This window comes from Ostrinia furnacalis, unplaced genomic scaffold (genome assembly GCF_004193835.3).
Source record: "Ostrinia furnacalis isolate ACB-3 unplaced genomic scaffold, ASM419383v2 OfSCF4239, whole genome shotgun sequence".
Taxonomy (NCBI): domain Eukaryota; kingdom Metazoa; phylum Arthropoda; class Insecta; order Lepidoptera; family Crambidae; genus Ostrinia; species Ostrinia furnacalis.
The window spans coordinates 777,001-793,370 of NW_021134478.1; the positions used below are offsets into that span (position 1 = coordinate 777,001).

The 16,370-nt window shown below is 38.7% G+C and overlaps 1 protein-coding gene across 2 annotated transcripts in view; it reads left to right on the top strand.

Annotated features, from left to right (window-relative positions):
- Positions 1-634: 634 nt before the first annotated feature.
- Positions 635-16,370, top strand: part of Achi (achintya) — a 31,644-nt gene continuing 15,908 nt past the window's right edge. Inside the window, exons 1-3 of one of the 2 annotated variants that reach the window (XM_028313370.1) lie at positions 635-974; positions 14,048-14,316; positions 15,310-15,489. In XM_028313370.1, the coding sequence (XP_028169171.1) occupies positions 824-974; positions 14,048-14,316; positions 15,310-15,489 (600 nt within the window). In that variant the 5' untranslated portion in view covers positions 635-823. The remainder of the gene's footprint in view (positions 975-14,047; positions 14,317-15,309; positions 15,490-16,370) is intronic. The other variant, XM_028313371.1, reaches the window with a different exon arrangement.

Genomic DNA, 16,370 nt, shown 5'->3' on the forward strand with positions numbered 1-16,370 from the left:
GACCACCCTTGAGATATTACCTATACGCTGAAAAAAGATTTGTTCAAATCGGTTCATAATTGGCGGAGCTATCGCGTAACAAACATAGAAAAAAAAAAAAAAAAAAAAAAAAAAAAAAAAAAAAAAAAAAAAAAAAAAAAAAAAAAAAAAACATACGGGTCGAATTGAGAACCTCCTCCTTTTTTTGAAGTCGGTTGAAAATAGTAATTCATTCCTACACTAACACAATTATTATTTTTAACGGCCTCAATCAACCGTGCAGATCCCTAATCCATATCTGTGGCGCAGATTTACTTATTTATTACACACACCGTGACACCAAACACAAGCAACGCGACGTTACGTAAATAAATAAAATTTTGGTAAAAAATTATAGAAGCCGATGTTGAATAGCAAATCAAATCTCACTTTTTCGAAATCGGTTAAAAATAGATTGTGCCAATTTTTGCAGTAGTTCAAACAAAATAGTGTAGATGTCACTTCATTATTTTTGTAAACGAACGATTGGCAGTTTGACATTTTGAACAGCCCACGCTTTGTTTTGACATTTGATTTCCCTTTCTGTCATCGAAGCGTTACCGTGCGAGCGAGACAGTCATACGACACACCTTGTGAGCGAAAGAGACAACAGCGCGACGGCGCTGTAGCTTCCCGCCGTCCCCCGTACGTCAGTTGCGCTCGGTTCGGTTTGCTGTGCGTAGTTTTGTCGAATTATTTTTATTTTTCGACCAAAACATTTGTTAAATGAGTGTTTTTTGATATTGGACAGACATTATTAGTGTGTACGAGTGAAGAAAGCTTTGTGCGCATGGATTAAGTTACGATGTTACCTCCTACGGCCGGTATAGCACAAGAACAACGCGACCGGCCCGATATGGCAGCATTTCAACAGCGTCGCGACGTAAGGGAACTGACCCGGGAGATCATCAGGGACGCCCGGGTTGCCAACAGACAACAATCAACATCCCCTGGAGGTAAGCAAGCCGGTCCAAAACGACGCCACGTTTCCGCCATGGCATGTCAAATTGACATGATACGTCAAGGTGACATTTAAATAAAAACAAGGCCTTTTCCCACCTAAAATTCCAATAGAAATAGAATATTTTCCCATTACGAACCCTTTAAAATCATTTGCAAAGGAATTTAGGCCTGTTACGTCACCGAGGAACGCGATCTCGTAAAAGTAAAATGGCGCCAATGCGACTGAAAGAAATGCTTGATTACACCCTGGGCACAGTTTCTGCTCTGTAACCCTTGATTTCTATTATTTTTCATGGTCTGCCGTTATAGTTATCAGGAATTAAATATAACTAGTATTAATCAAGTTAATGTAGATCGCTCAGAACTTAACGTAGAGCCTCGAAATTTGGCACGTGTGTGAGCTATTTTTAGAAAGTAATTTAGCTGCCTATTGCCTAAACGTTGATGACTAGCCAAAGTTTCCTGGTTTTCTGCAAGACATAAATTGGTAACTGCTATAGAAATCATGTTGTTTGTTGTTGTTATTGATATCCTTTTGACTTTTGTAAAATGTCTTGATGACAGAATATTGACAGAAGCGGTCATGGCATACAAGATGGCGGACGCGCGGGCCGGATCGATCACGCGCTCCGCCAGGCGGCGCTATAGTCGTTTTGTTTGTTTGGCTCAGTTTTTAAAAGTTTGAATCAAGTTTTTCAAATCAAAATATTACATTAAACCCCCCATTCTTGTATTTCAAACAAATCAAAGATATTTGAGAACAATATTGAAGCTTAAATTCTATTAGTTTTACATTAAACGTTATTGTAAAGTTTATGTACTTGGTCCTAATACTTGCTCGCTCAAGTTCTTTAATGCTGTAACGAATTAAGTAGTTTATTTTTTGTACAAAGTCCATTTGCTCTTTAAGTCTCACTTTTTTCAAGTTTCAGTCACTTTTTGTTTTTAACACTCCTTTGTTTTAATTATGTTTATGACTAGATTTCAGGTATTCGTTCACAACCCACTCAACTCGGTTAGATAAGTAGATAGACGTACACATTGTATTTGGTAAAATAAAACCACATCACAGCATAGACAGAAACTGATGCCAACGGTTGCCATATAGGGTCATTCCATGACAAATGTTACCGAGGGTGAAAAACTAAATATGTTCTTTTCGCATTAAATCTTATGAATTTAGAAAGTAAACATTCCAAATTATAAGGTGCAACAAAAAAAATTTGGAAGAAACAAGTAATTTTTGAGTTATTAGTCTTCAAAGTCTATACATAAGTCAACTGTTTGAATGATCATTTTCTCTCTTATTATTGGTAGTACGATTTAAAGAAAACTATCCATCTGTGAACCATTTTGCCACTACATGATTTGAGGGTATTTATCATAGTATTGGTAGATAGCGTCATAGTCCCAAAAAAATTGATAATCATCAAGTTTTAAGTGTGTTTTCTTGTTACTTCGGCGATGTAACACCCGAAACAAAAAAACAGGTATTTGTTTTATTATTGTACCTTACACATGGATTAGGGTAACAATATTTGGTAAAAGTAAGGTCATGGTAGTAATGATTTCAAACACTAACTAATATCTGAGCTTGATACTAATTTAGTATGTTTTTTTCTTGATTAAAAACTGTAACACCCGAAACGTTTCGGGTATTACATTTTTATTTATAAGTTGATAATGCGTATATATTTCGACGTTATAAGGAGTTTTTCATTAAATAGAGTGTCGTTATAAAGAGTACTGTATTTTTAACTAAATGGAATAAACATCATAGTAATCAATCATATCAAATTATTATGGCATTTTAAATGTTTAGACCCTTACTTATTGATTTGTTAATCTCATTCGTCATCATCATCATGATTATTTCAGGGATTACTAATGTTTGGCCAAAAAACGTTTCCCAAATTATCACATCGCAAACAACGTTTCGCAAATTTTCATTTGGCAAATTCACATTTGGCAAAGCAACTTATTGCAAACTTTTAATTCGCAAATGTTTTTTTTGGCATATTATTGTTTAGCAAATTATTGTTAGGCAAAGTATGGTTTGCCAAATGTTTCATTAGGCAAAAATATTTCACGATAAACTATTTACAAAATAATTTGATTGGTGCATAGAATGGTATACAAATTAGCTTATGGTTATTATTTTGTTTAGTGGGGAGTTAATATAAAATTTGTTCTACATTAATTTCCTTATTTCATTCTTTGTATCGAAATTTCCACATGATTCATTAACAATAGAGGTGATTCTAGCGCTCGGCGGCCGCTGCCGCGGCACGCTTCGCTCGCCTTCGCGCATTAAGGGTCACTGTTCTAACCTAACCTAACCTAGAGACTTGGTTTTTTTGACAAGTATTGTTTTTGATGGGTTCACTATTCTGATCTCACCTATCAACAACATCCCAGACAGTATCAGCATTGGATGTCATTATGCAACGGGCAGCAGCTCTATTTAAACGTAGACTTGCGTTTGCGGAAGTGTCGCGCCTTGCGTTCTAATCTCATTGTATTGGAGACTAGCATTCAACCACCGGACTGACAGCTTTTGATGCTACAGTAATTTATTTATTTTATTCATTTTGTTACAATACACAAACAAAGTAAGTTACTAGAATTGATATAACTATACTATTAAATATAATTTCTAGTAATTTGACTAAGCTATACTATTATGCATCAATAGGCTTTAAAAATGTTTTTCGATTGTAGTCCGCAAAGTACACATGTGACACACACCACACCAAAATGTGGTGACTTTCGAGTAATTTGCACATGTTTTGGTATCATTTATTATTTTGTGTAAGTTGTGTTTCTGTTAAAATGGAATTTCTTTTTTCTTCCAATGATGAAAAATAAGTACCTAAGAGCCCTAAATGAAAATGGCGCCAAGTTTGGTACAAACAAAATTTTTCGCCGTCGAACACTTATCAAGTTCTTTGATAGTGGAAATTATTATATTAACTTCGCTGTAATCCTACTAATGTTATAAATGCTAAAGTTTATTTGGAAGTCTGGATGTTTACTCTTTCACGCAAAAACTACTGAACGGATTTTGATGAAACTTTATAGTATTGTTTATAGCCCAGAATAACATTTATAGGTTATAATTTGTGACAATCTGTGACTAACTAAATTTCACACGGGTGAAGCCGCGGGCAAAAGCTAGTTATCAATAAAGTGTGAATAATAAGATTAATAAGTTTTAATTTATTTTTGATAGAGTACATCCCTCTACCTACAGGGTGAGTTTATCGCAATTTGCAATTTGCGTTATGTTATGTTATCGGAAGCGCACACATTCGCACTAACGATATGCAAATCTCATTTCATCACAGCACAAGTGGTGGCGTCGGTCAAACGTGCGCGTATTACAAAACGTAAGGCATTGTTCAGACCAGCGTATTGTGGGCCGCTGACTGTAAGGCCGCTTGTACACGCAAGAAAAGTCACGGGGCCTATAACAAGAATTCTTGTCGTTTCTACTATCTACACATGAACTGTGTACATTCCTCCGGCGCTGACCAAGAAATAATTATTGTCTGCAATGTCTGCGCTAGGTACGACACGCGGGGGACAAAATTTCGTAGCTAGGTTCGAAGAAATTTTTGTCTTTTCTGCGGCAGACACGGTAAAATATTTCTTAGCATGCAACAACAAGAAGCCAATGTTTGGCCAAACATTTAAATCTGATTGGTTAATCAAAACACTTTTTCGCTCCGCTCCGCCTAGCCTTGGTGGAAAACGGGCCTAACGCCAACTTCTCGTCGCTATTTCGTTTGGTGTGAACAATGCCTAATGCTCATTATCGCAGTATTGTTTTCACGACCGTGGCTTATTTGCTTACGGCGAAACTTGATGTGCGGCGTAAGCGTGGACTTTGACACATATCCGCTGAAACTTGAATAAATTAATATTCAATGCTATTTGAAAGTTTTATTACTTACTAGCTTTCCGCCCGCGGCTTCGCCCGCGTGGAATTTTGTCTGTCACAGAAAAACTTTATCGCGCGCGTCCCTGTTTCAAAAACCGGGATAAAAACTATCCTATGTTCTTTCCCGGGACTCAAACTATCTCTATGCCAAATTTCATCAAAATCGGTTGCGAGGTTTAAGCGGGAAAGCGTAACAGACAGACAGACAGACAGACAGAGTTACTTTCGCATTTATAATATTAGTTGGGATTGTAGTACTAGTTTTTACCGCGGCTTCGTCAGGCCCAGCGTAAACAAAGTGTCAAAGATCGCCTTCATCGCACGCGTATCTCCCTTTCATAAACCGAAATAAAAACGGATGTTTTCCCTGGGTCTGAAATTTCATCATCAAAATCGATTCAGTACTTTTAAATGTGAAAAGTCAAATAGAACTAGCAATATGAGCTTAGTAGATTTTATTTCAATATGATTTATTTATTCACTAGCGGCCGCCCGCGACTTCGTACGCGTGGATCTCCTTTTACCCCCCCTTCATCTATCTTACGCGGTTCAGATTTTTTCATACAAATGTTTTTTCCCACTAACTCCCGTTCCCTTGGGAATTTTGCATTATCCTGTTGTAACTAAGCTTTAAGTTTACTAAGGTACCTGCATGCCAAATTTCAAGCGTCTAACTTAAGCGGTTTAGATTTTTCATACAAAAGGATTTTCCCGCTAATTCCCGTTCCCGTGGGAATTCCTAAGTATCCTATAACCTGCCCAGGAGTATGAAGAATAATTGTACCAAGTTTCGTTAAAATCCGTCAAGTNTTCCCGCTAATTCCCGTTCCCGTGGGAATTCCTAAGTATCCTATAACCTGCCCAGGAGTATGAAGAATAATTGTACCAAGTTTCGTTAAAATCCGTCAAGTAGTTTTTGTTTCTATAAGGAACATACAGACAGACAGACAGACAGACAGACAGACAGACAGACAGACAGACAGACAGACAGACAAAAATTTTGCTGATTGCATTTTTGGCATCAGTATCGATCACTAATCACCCCCTGATAGTTATTTTGAAAATATATTTCATGTACAGAATTGACCTCTTTACAGATTTATTATAAGTATAGATTACCTACGGCTCTTTATGCTGAGAATTTCTTGTCTGATGCCGCAATCTATTAGAAGATTATCAATTTATAAATTAACTACTCTTGACATTGATTGTATATTATTAGTATTGCTTTGTTATCTATTACATCGTGATTCATGTACTAGGGCACTATTTAAGTTGTGAGCCTCGACAACATAACGTGTTGTTAGACGACATCTGATACTTTTAATGAAAAGTTTGACATTTTTGACTACAACCTCATTCAAAACTTTTTATCATTTGAGCACGTTTTTTATTATTAACATTGAATTGAAAATTATCTTGACTACAAAAACATGGAATTGACTTGCGGAAATTTTTGCGCGAAGATTTATTATGACTTTCGACGTGGTTAATCGATACAAAACTGAAGCGGTCAGCTAAATTTCTCTTTTGGTGATTAAGATCTGTCCTTTACCATTGTAAAATGCAAGTTTAAGAAGTATATATTGTATGCCATTGGCTCACCTGTGAACTTTGCGAAAGTCGTCCAAAATGACTAATAGCGGCGGAAAACATTGATGTTGTCAGAAAAATGAAAGAGGAACCTCGTCATGTGATATATCGTAGGATTGAGATAATCCTAAGCATTAATTCCACTAGCAGTAATAAAATACTGTATGACCATATTATGGTTAATACGTTTTTTTCTTTACGGATGTCACAAAATTTTTCAAACGCTCTATAGGACGCTTGTGTCGTTTAGTCCTTGGAAATGTTTGATAAATGTGTTTAAAAAGCTTTAAAAGCCGTTTTTAAAATTGTGACAGTTGACGAATTAAGGATCTATGCATAATGATCCTGAAAATAAACAGCTATCGACTATGGAGGTGTTTTAAGATGAAGGGTCATTCCATCGTTTCGGGTGTTACGTTCGTACACACATATTCAACAATTTCATGTATTTTGAAATAGTATTTTAATAATGTTAGCGCCTTAATCTGTCCGTTTTTAGTTGTTTTATCTAAATAATAAAGTTTGTACAGCTTAGAATGTAGGATAACGAAAATATGAATCGAAAAGTGTGCGTTTCGGGCGTTACGAGATTTTGCCTCTATGTTCTGACTGTTGCTGCATTTACTCGAAATTTAGCGAATTTTCTTAAGGAATCATACCTAAAACTTACAGGACTTCTAAAGTATGACATTTACAAACCATGTAACATACAATCACTGTTAAATAAAACGTTTTACTATTTTTTTATAAATTTTTTCTTTGTTTCGGGTGTTACAATGGTTCTGTTTCGGGTGTTACGAGTACGAAAATTCAACGCGATTTATCGATAAAATCGGTGTTTTAATTAGTCTCTAGGTACTACAAAATAAGGAGTACAACAAATAAACACAAATAGAGCGAATTCTGGTTTGAAATTACGAAGCAGCTTTTTTTAAAAAATATACAAAGTTCAAGTTTAATTTTTCTTCAGAATATAGCTTTTTCTATTGTTTTTGGCTTGAAATCGCATTACTTTAATTTCTAATTACGATATTTATTGGAAATGTCAAAAATCGACACTTTTTAGCAATACCTTAATTTTAGTGTTAAGTCGACATTTAAAAAAAGTCTTAAATTGAGAAATATGACTCCTTTTCCGATGCCAGCGCTAGTGGGAGGTCAAAGGACCCTCACAGTAATACTTTTTCACTTCTCTAAGCAATATACACACATTATCGACATATAAATAAAAATGTAATACCCGAAACGTTTCGGGTGTTACAGTTTTTAATCAAGAAAGAAACATACTAAATTAGTATCATGCTCAGATATTAGTTAGTATTTGAAATCATTACTACCATGACCTTACTTTTACCAAATATTGTTACCCTAATCCATGTGTAAGGTACAATAATAAAACAAATACCTGTTTTTCTGTTTCGGGTGTTACATCGCCGAAGTAACAAGAAAACACACTTAAAACTTGATGATTATCCATTTTTTTGGGACTATGACGCTATCTACCAATACTATGATAAATACCCTCGAATCATATAGTGGCAAAACGTTTCACAGATTGATAGTTTTTTTTAAATCGTATTACCAATAATTGGAGAGAAAATGATCATTCAGACAGTTGACTTAAGTATAGATTTTGAAGACTAATAACTTAAAAATAACTTGTTTCTTTTAGTTTTTTTTTGTTGTACATTATTATTTGGAATGTTTACTTTCAAAATTCATTAGATTTAATGCGAAAAGAACATATTTAGTTTTTCACCCTCGGTAACATTTGTCATGGAATGACCCTGAACCAATTCCAACAAAAGTCCCATGCGCTCGGAACACTTTGAAACTTACGGTCGCCTATTTTTCCGAAATATCCGATTATATGACAGAAACGTCACTAGAGAAATTTAGAATGGTTAATTCTTAATAGTAAACAGCCACTTTTTTTCCAAAAATCTTCAGTTTAATAAGGGAAACTGACCAGCATAGTCAAATCGCCATTCGTGACGAAAATGTGAGCTTTTACACGTCTCGTCAAACAACTGACTATTTGAACACTCAAAATATGAAATTAACAGATCCAACGCTACAAAATTTTTGCTTGGAATCTAAACATTTCTTTTGGTACCCATATATTCAAATTAAATGCGTGAACAGCGATTTATGTAGCCAGAAGCAACTGTCGGTGCGGTCAAAAACCATGCTTTGGAGGTGCCTCAAGCTGAGTGGAAAAAATGCTATGAAAAGTGTTTCGGACACATTAAAAAGTACATAAATCATTAAAGACAATACCAATAAACGCAATCAATACCATTTTAATAATAAACTACTTTGTTTTCATAGTTAGGCTCACAACTTAAATAGTGTCCCACGTACGACATACTCAAACTCGCGTAATTTAAGATGAAGATGATAGATAGTAAGTGCTTACTCAAATACATCGACGGTTGTTGAGAAGCGTTGTTCCAGATTGAAAATAACATTGGCAGCTAAAGAGCGCTGCGGTTCGGCCAGGTGCAGGCTACAGATAAAGCGTAGTGCACAAACGTAGATACAGCCGAATGTGAATTGGTTTCTTACGTTTTATCGCAGTAGAACACTGGTTTACGATTATGTGATCTGTGAATAGCGAAAGGACTTTTCTGAACTGAACATCTATTGGGACATTCATTCATAGTTGACAACGAGTTCGGATAGTAAAAAAGATCTCCAAAATAGGTCTCAAATTCATAACAGAAGGAACAGTTAATACTGGCAATATTCTTGGTTCCAATAAATTCATCTGATTCCTGCAATCTATGTCAGTCTCATCTGTACGCAGTAAAACTGCATTGTAAATCTGCTTAGTTTAACAAATGAATTTTCTCATCTATGTAGGTAGTTGTAGGTAGCCATTGGCTCCGTACTTGCCGGTTTCCTAAGATCTATTTCCCCACTAGTCTAGTTGCAGTTAGTGCAGGGAGTCCTTGCAGCGATGCGTCTGGGTCGTCGACCCCGATCGATGCCAGCCACCCTACGGAACGCTTGCATCTGTTGGGTGACTGCCGAATCCTAATTCTGAAAGGAAAAGGTCGCAATTCCGCAATGGAATACAATCTGTGAGGAATAAACTCAGATCATAGAAAGAGAATAGATATGAAGTCGTGCGTAACTACAACGAGAACCAGTGTCCCCACATTTCCCCCACCACAGCTCCCACACACACATTCAACTGTGTAAAAACAAAGCGACTGAGAGTCTACGACAACATGTGTTATCGTCTTAAAATTGCTGTGATTGGCCAGAAGGCGTGACTTATGGTCAATCAATGGCCGCGTGACGTGACGCACACTTTGAAATAAAGCAATTAGAGAGAAGAAAGATAAAATGGAGTCGATATGATATCGATACTTTAAATCCTGGGGGCAAGGCTCGAAATTGGTTTAAAAAATGCTTGTATGAAAACCTTTTTATTATTATACGTTATTATTATGTTCTTTAACGATTTTTGCATTATAAAGGAGTCAGTTCCATTTTGTATGGACGAAAAACTCAGAATCAATTATTGGGACTAAATGAAGTTACCTTATATTAATTTACCCCAACCAAAGCTCAATGTCGTTATCGATGGAGTATAGAAGTTATAGACTGACAAAGTTTGTATGAAAAGTCATGGGTTAAGTAGGTACTTGCGATTTTTACCAGTATTTACAATATTGGTAATATATTATTATTTACTTTAATAATAATAACAGGATCACTGTAATTATTATTAACTACTATCGCGCATTAACTTTTTAATTATGGCGAAATTCGTACCGCCTATGTTTATCAAAAATAATGCCTATATTAGGCTTTCAACTAGCTCTTATAGTAATTACATAGTTGACAGTTACTAATCCCTTCTACTATTGTTATTGTTTTTGTAAAAACTTAAAAATCGCAAGCAACTCATGATTTTTTCATTCAAAATTAGAAAATAGAAAATAATAATTTACTTCTATTTATCGATAATAGGAAACCGTATTAGAACACGAGCCCTGCACTATGTTACGACCGGCACATGCGGCCGTACTGTGTATTTTCACGCGTCAGTGGATATCGGAAGAAATAAAATACATTGCGCAGTAGTTACGCATGACATAAAGTGGTTGCTAACTAAATCGTCAATGTACAACGTGTTTGAATTTTTATCACCACTAATTTCGATATCGCAGTAAATGTCACGGCACTGAATTCGTTCGTAAAAATGTTTAGTTTTTTTTATTTATAAGCAAAATACCAATGGATTTGCAATACTTACATGTGGTAAATGACTTCATTGTTCCTGTAGTTCTTCGTTTCACTTATGTTATTGCACGTTACGACGCATTATCCAACAATATCGGAGAACATTTCCTCAGTACGACTGAATCGCGACTAACCTGGCGTCCCGGGCGATGTTCGTTTCTGGGCATATCGCGGAGACACGCGCCACGCCCCCGTTTCACATCTATTCCCTTCTATGATCTGAGGGAATAAATAATAACCCTCCTTCTGGCGCAGTCGAGTAAAAGTAGGTAAATAATATCACTTCATTTTACACTTCACATCGTGTTTATACAACGGAATAAATATACACACTTTATGTAAATAAGATGCATACATTTATTATAGAAAACACGCAGAACAATACTATCTGATGTTTGTTTTGTATTGTGCGAGAATCGAACCCGCGACCTTTCGCATAGTGTACTCCAATACAGGAACCGCTAGGCCAACAAAGGACCGATATTTTTTTTAAAGAAACGTGTGTTACTGCCACACGTCATACACATCCTTTTCTGTAAATTAGTTAGACTATCCAAATCGGCTCTGTCTTTGCAGAAGAATGATAAAATTATAAGAATGTCGAGTAATTAATTAATCGTTAATTTCTTTGAATTTATTTCGGCAATTTTTTTCAAGTTACTTCAAATTAAAACTGTGGCTGTGACTTCCACAGAATACCAGCGCGTTGTGTTCTGCTAAGTAGTTCCCTTTTAGTTCAAAAACTAATAAACGATTTTTCTTTCCTTCTTTCAAAACTCAAGAAAGTTTGTTTGGTTTTCAGCGTTGAAATTCTAATGCATTCGCTAACTCGCTGCCCTAGCGCACGTATACAGCGCGTGACACGCGTGACCTGATTCTCTGTGTTGACTCGTGAAGCGTTGTCAGGTCCAGTGGTAATTACGTTAAGACGACCGTTTACCGTCCATTGCTAAGGCGCCTATGACTTTAATAGCATGGTTGCTACGGTAGAATCATTCCCTGAACGTCGCTTCCATAATGTAGCTTCTCACATCTAGCCCATTGCTAAGGCGCCTATGACTTGAATATCATGGTTGCTACGGTAGAATCATTCCCTGAACCTCGCTTCCCTATAAATGTAGCTTCTCACATCTAGCCTGCATTCCCATTACATCGCTCTTCGCCTTACTGTAAGTCGCACGACGTCGCGCCTACTTATGGTACAGTCATGGATGTGATACGCGTGACCTGATTCTGCCGCTCTGTGTTGACTCGTGAAGTGTTGTCAGGTCCAGCGGTAATTACGTTAAGACGACCATTTACAGCTCTCGCTAAAGCACCTATGACTCATTTAATCTCATGGTTGCCATGGTAAGTCCCATAAACTGGAACTGGTCTGGTTCCTGAGTTACTTAACCAAAAGCAAGTGTCCGATACTAAGAAAATTAGGACAATATCAGGCTCAAATTCTAAAACAGTCAAAAGTTTATTCGTGGTTGATTGAACTTCAGAGGAATCTCAAACGTGAATCTATTCTTGATTTTTAATAGGTTCATACCTACCTGACATACACATCTAACCCGCTTTCGCTACAATACTTGTTTACAAGTATACGTTGAGTTTGCCTTTAATAATCCGCACCTAATCTAATAATATAATTTTTATTCCAAAATCAGCTTAGAAACCGGGGTAGTGAAAAACTTTACATAGTTGAAAGTAGATTAGCTTCAGCCCGTGCACGAACCATAGCCACTAGTCGCTATCCAGCTAGATAGGGATTGGTGTCGATCGCATTCACGTAATAGACGCACAGCCGACATATTATTGTTTGATCAGCGGCTGGCTATGGTCAACGGACGACACGCTTGTTAAAACTAAATGGATTACTATATGTATTTCAAACAAGCTTGTTTACATAACTTTATGATAAAAATCTGCGGTAACATATTTGAGACAGATTAAAATATTTTCAGTGGAAAATGAACAGTCGGCCTGGTGAAGGATTCAGGGAGCCTTGGTAGAGAAGGCTTTTTTCCAGCAATGGTTGTCTTTGGGTTAAAAAAGAAAGCTTATAGATCGTTTCAATCACGAAGACGCGCCCCACCATTCTTCTGCTAATGTTTGAGTGTTATCGGTACGCTAAATTATCCATGAGTGCACACGCACACTACAATAATGACGCTTGGATTGCTCGGATCAAACTCTCCGCACCCCGCGCTTGCCTTGACCAAACATTGGTAGGGCGCGTCTTCGTGGATGAAACAATCCACTATACAACTGTAACGTCTTATGTAGTTACTAGCGGCCGCCCGCGACTTCGTACGCGTGGATCCCGTTTTACCCCCTTAGGGGTGGAGTTTCGTAAAATCCTTTCTTAGCGGATGCCTACGTCATAATAACTAGAGATGAAACGGATAGTTGTTTGGCCGGATACCGGATATCTGGCCGGATAGTTGGCCCATTGTCTCGTTGCATGTCGTGACGATTTTAGCGTCGCACAGGTGCTTCGAACGCGATCAGAAGACTTAGACAAGTCACACTTTTCGAAAATCGAATCCGTCCGAATCCGAATAGATCAATTCGGGCGATTCCGGTTGCCATCGTGTGTGTGTGATTGAATAGCGAAAATTAATATTATAGTTGAAAAATTCTACTCAAGCGTGACGTATCGCGCCATTTCAACTCGATGTAGCACTGTTATTATTTAATTATGAAAGAAAATAAAAAATATGAGTCTAATATTTTCTAATTATCTGTCTGACGGACAAATAATTGAAATTTTTTCATCTAGCCTATTGGTAATATTTCGACATTAACAGATATTTACTATTTATGTATTCGTCATTAGAGTAAATAGCCCAGAAAAAGAAATAAGTATTTTGAAAGGCTTTTTTGTAACTTTTTGGACTTTAAGCCGTCATTATTATAAGCCATTTTATTGATATTTACCTCAAAGATTAATGCATTTCACTTTATTGTCGTAGTTTTTTAATATCCGGTATCCGGCCGGATAGTGAGTTACTATCCGGTATCCGGCCGGATAGTAAATTTAGGCCGGATATCCGGCCTACCGGATAGTTACCGGATATCCGTTTCATCTCTAATAATAACATCTACCTGTATGCCAAATTTCAGCCCGATCCGTCCAGTGTTTTAGGCTGTGCGTTGATAGATCACTATGTCAGTCAGTCACCTTTGAGTTATTAATATGTAGGTGCTTTAAATATATTTTCTCTACCTGTAGGCTGTAGACTGAACTTAAAAAATCCTTAACCAGAACATATTTCTTTGCAGCCCGCGACCGTTTCCCGTCGACGTCATCAACGGACGACAATGAGAGCGGCACGGACGGCGAAGCGGACCGGTCGCGGCGCGTCAGCATGGTGCACGGTCACCTGGGCCCGCCGCCCGGCATGATTGCTGTGCGCAAACGGCGCGGAAACCTGCCCAAGCCTTCCGTCAAGATCCTCAAGCGGTGGCTCTACGACCACCGGTACAACGCGTATCCCAGCGACGCGGAGAAGCTCACGCTCAGTCAAGAAGCCAATTTGACGGTTTTGCAAGTGAGTATATTGAAAAATTACCTTTACAAACCGGTCAGGTTAACTGCGCACTTGGCAGCCGTGACGTCACAACCCGACAGCACTTCCATCCCCATCACTTAGATGGTTGGCAGTCCACAACAGTACGTTTCTCTAGAAACTTCTTGCCCCGTACAACCAAACTGTGGAATGGACTGTCGTTTGTGGTGTTTCCGGACGGATACGACCTGCAAGCTTTCAAGAAGAAAGCGTATCTTCACCTTAAAGGCCGGCAACGCACCTGTAACGCCCTTGGGACTGCAGGTGTCTATGGGCGACGGTAATCACTTACCATCAGGTGATCAGTCTGCTCGTTTGCCTCTTGTCACATAAAAAAAAACAACGAAGCTCTGGTACGAACGAACGCGAGTGCGAGGGAGAGTCGCATTCCAGCGAGGTACGCAGTTTACTTGACATCTGTCTCCCGCTTTACACGGAGGGAATTCAATATTATATTTCGAACTCCTCCTATATTCTTCTGATTAAATTCGTTGCGGGTTCCAAGACAGTTATTCCCAGGGACTACTCAACCTTCACTGGTTGGGTTTCATTGGAGGCCAAGCTGTAGATCCTGGCTACACAGGAGTCGCAGCAGGGGAACGAGAGTTGGGAATAGTCCCGTTTCTTCATAAACTCCAAGACTGAGTTGCACCACCTTTGACCGTTTTAACGATGACCTGTGTTTTTTGTATGGAGTTTGACAGATTGTCGTTTGTCAAAGATAAAATAAGATGGTGCATCTCAGCCTAAGAGTAGGCGCACACCGTTGCTTTTCGTCGGCTGATAGTTTAGTCGGGCAGTTGATCAGTATGGGCATGTATGGGAGTGCGTACACAACGCCGATTCGATTTGGCCGATTCTTCATACAATTTCAAATCGGGCACAACTATCGGCCTACTAAAAATCAACGGTGTGCGCCTACTTTAAGATGTCAACTTACAAATATCACCAACTTATCCTCAATCTTCCCCGCAGGTATGCAACTGGTTCATCAACGCGCGACGGCGCATCCTGCCAGAGATGATCCGGCGCGAGGGACACGACCCGTTGCACTACACGATCTCGCGGCGCGGCCGCAAGCAGCCGTCGGGCGCCACGGCCGCCGCCTCGCCGTCCGAGGTCGTCGCGGTCACGTGGGACGGGGTCGAGGTCGAGGTGAGCCGCGTGACCCGCTTGTAAAGCCTGGTCCGTGAGCACGTAGAATCCCGTCCAATGACCCCAAGCTACCCATCCTTATCGCTCGCGCGTAATTATGTTGCTATCGCGCTCGCACACTCACTGCGGGTGCCAGTCGCACAGTCGCGACAGCAATATAATTACGCGCGAGCGATAAGGATGGGTTTGTAAAAGGAAAGGGCACCCGCGAGCAAATTTTTACAGTGCGCCAGATCATCGAGAAAGCGAGAGAGTTCAACAAGCCTACATATATCTGCTTTGTAGACTTCTCGAAAGCATTCGACTCGGTGAGGTGGCCAGTTTTATGGGGATTTTTGCTGGAAATGGGCACGCCGAAACATCTTGTCCACTTGCTCAGACGCCTGTACGAGAGCGGATTGGCATCAGTAAAAACAGATGAAACGCTGTCGAGTCATTTCCATCCGGATGCAGGAGTACGCCAGGGCTGCATTATTTCACCGCTACTTTTCAACATCTATACAGAGATGATAATGAGAATTGCCTTAGAAGATTGGACGGACGGAGTCGTAATTGGCGGTAAAAGGATCTCCAACTTGCGATATGCGGATGACACGACCTTATTCGCTACTGATGCTCGTCATATGGAAGATCTGCTGCACAAGATGGAAGCTACAAGCCGAGAATTTGGATTGAAAATAAATCGCACAAAAACCAAAATGATGATTGTCGACCGCGCCAATAACAACTTACCAGGGATTACACACATAGGGAATTGCGAGGTTGTTAAATCATACATTTATCTTGGGGCATTGATATCCAATGAAGGCGGGTGCATAGACGAAATCAAGCGACGCAACGCAGTCACTAGGTCTGCTATGGACAAAATGAGGAAGATTTGG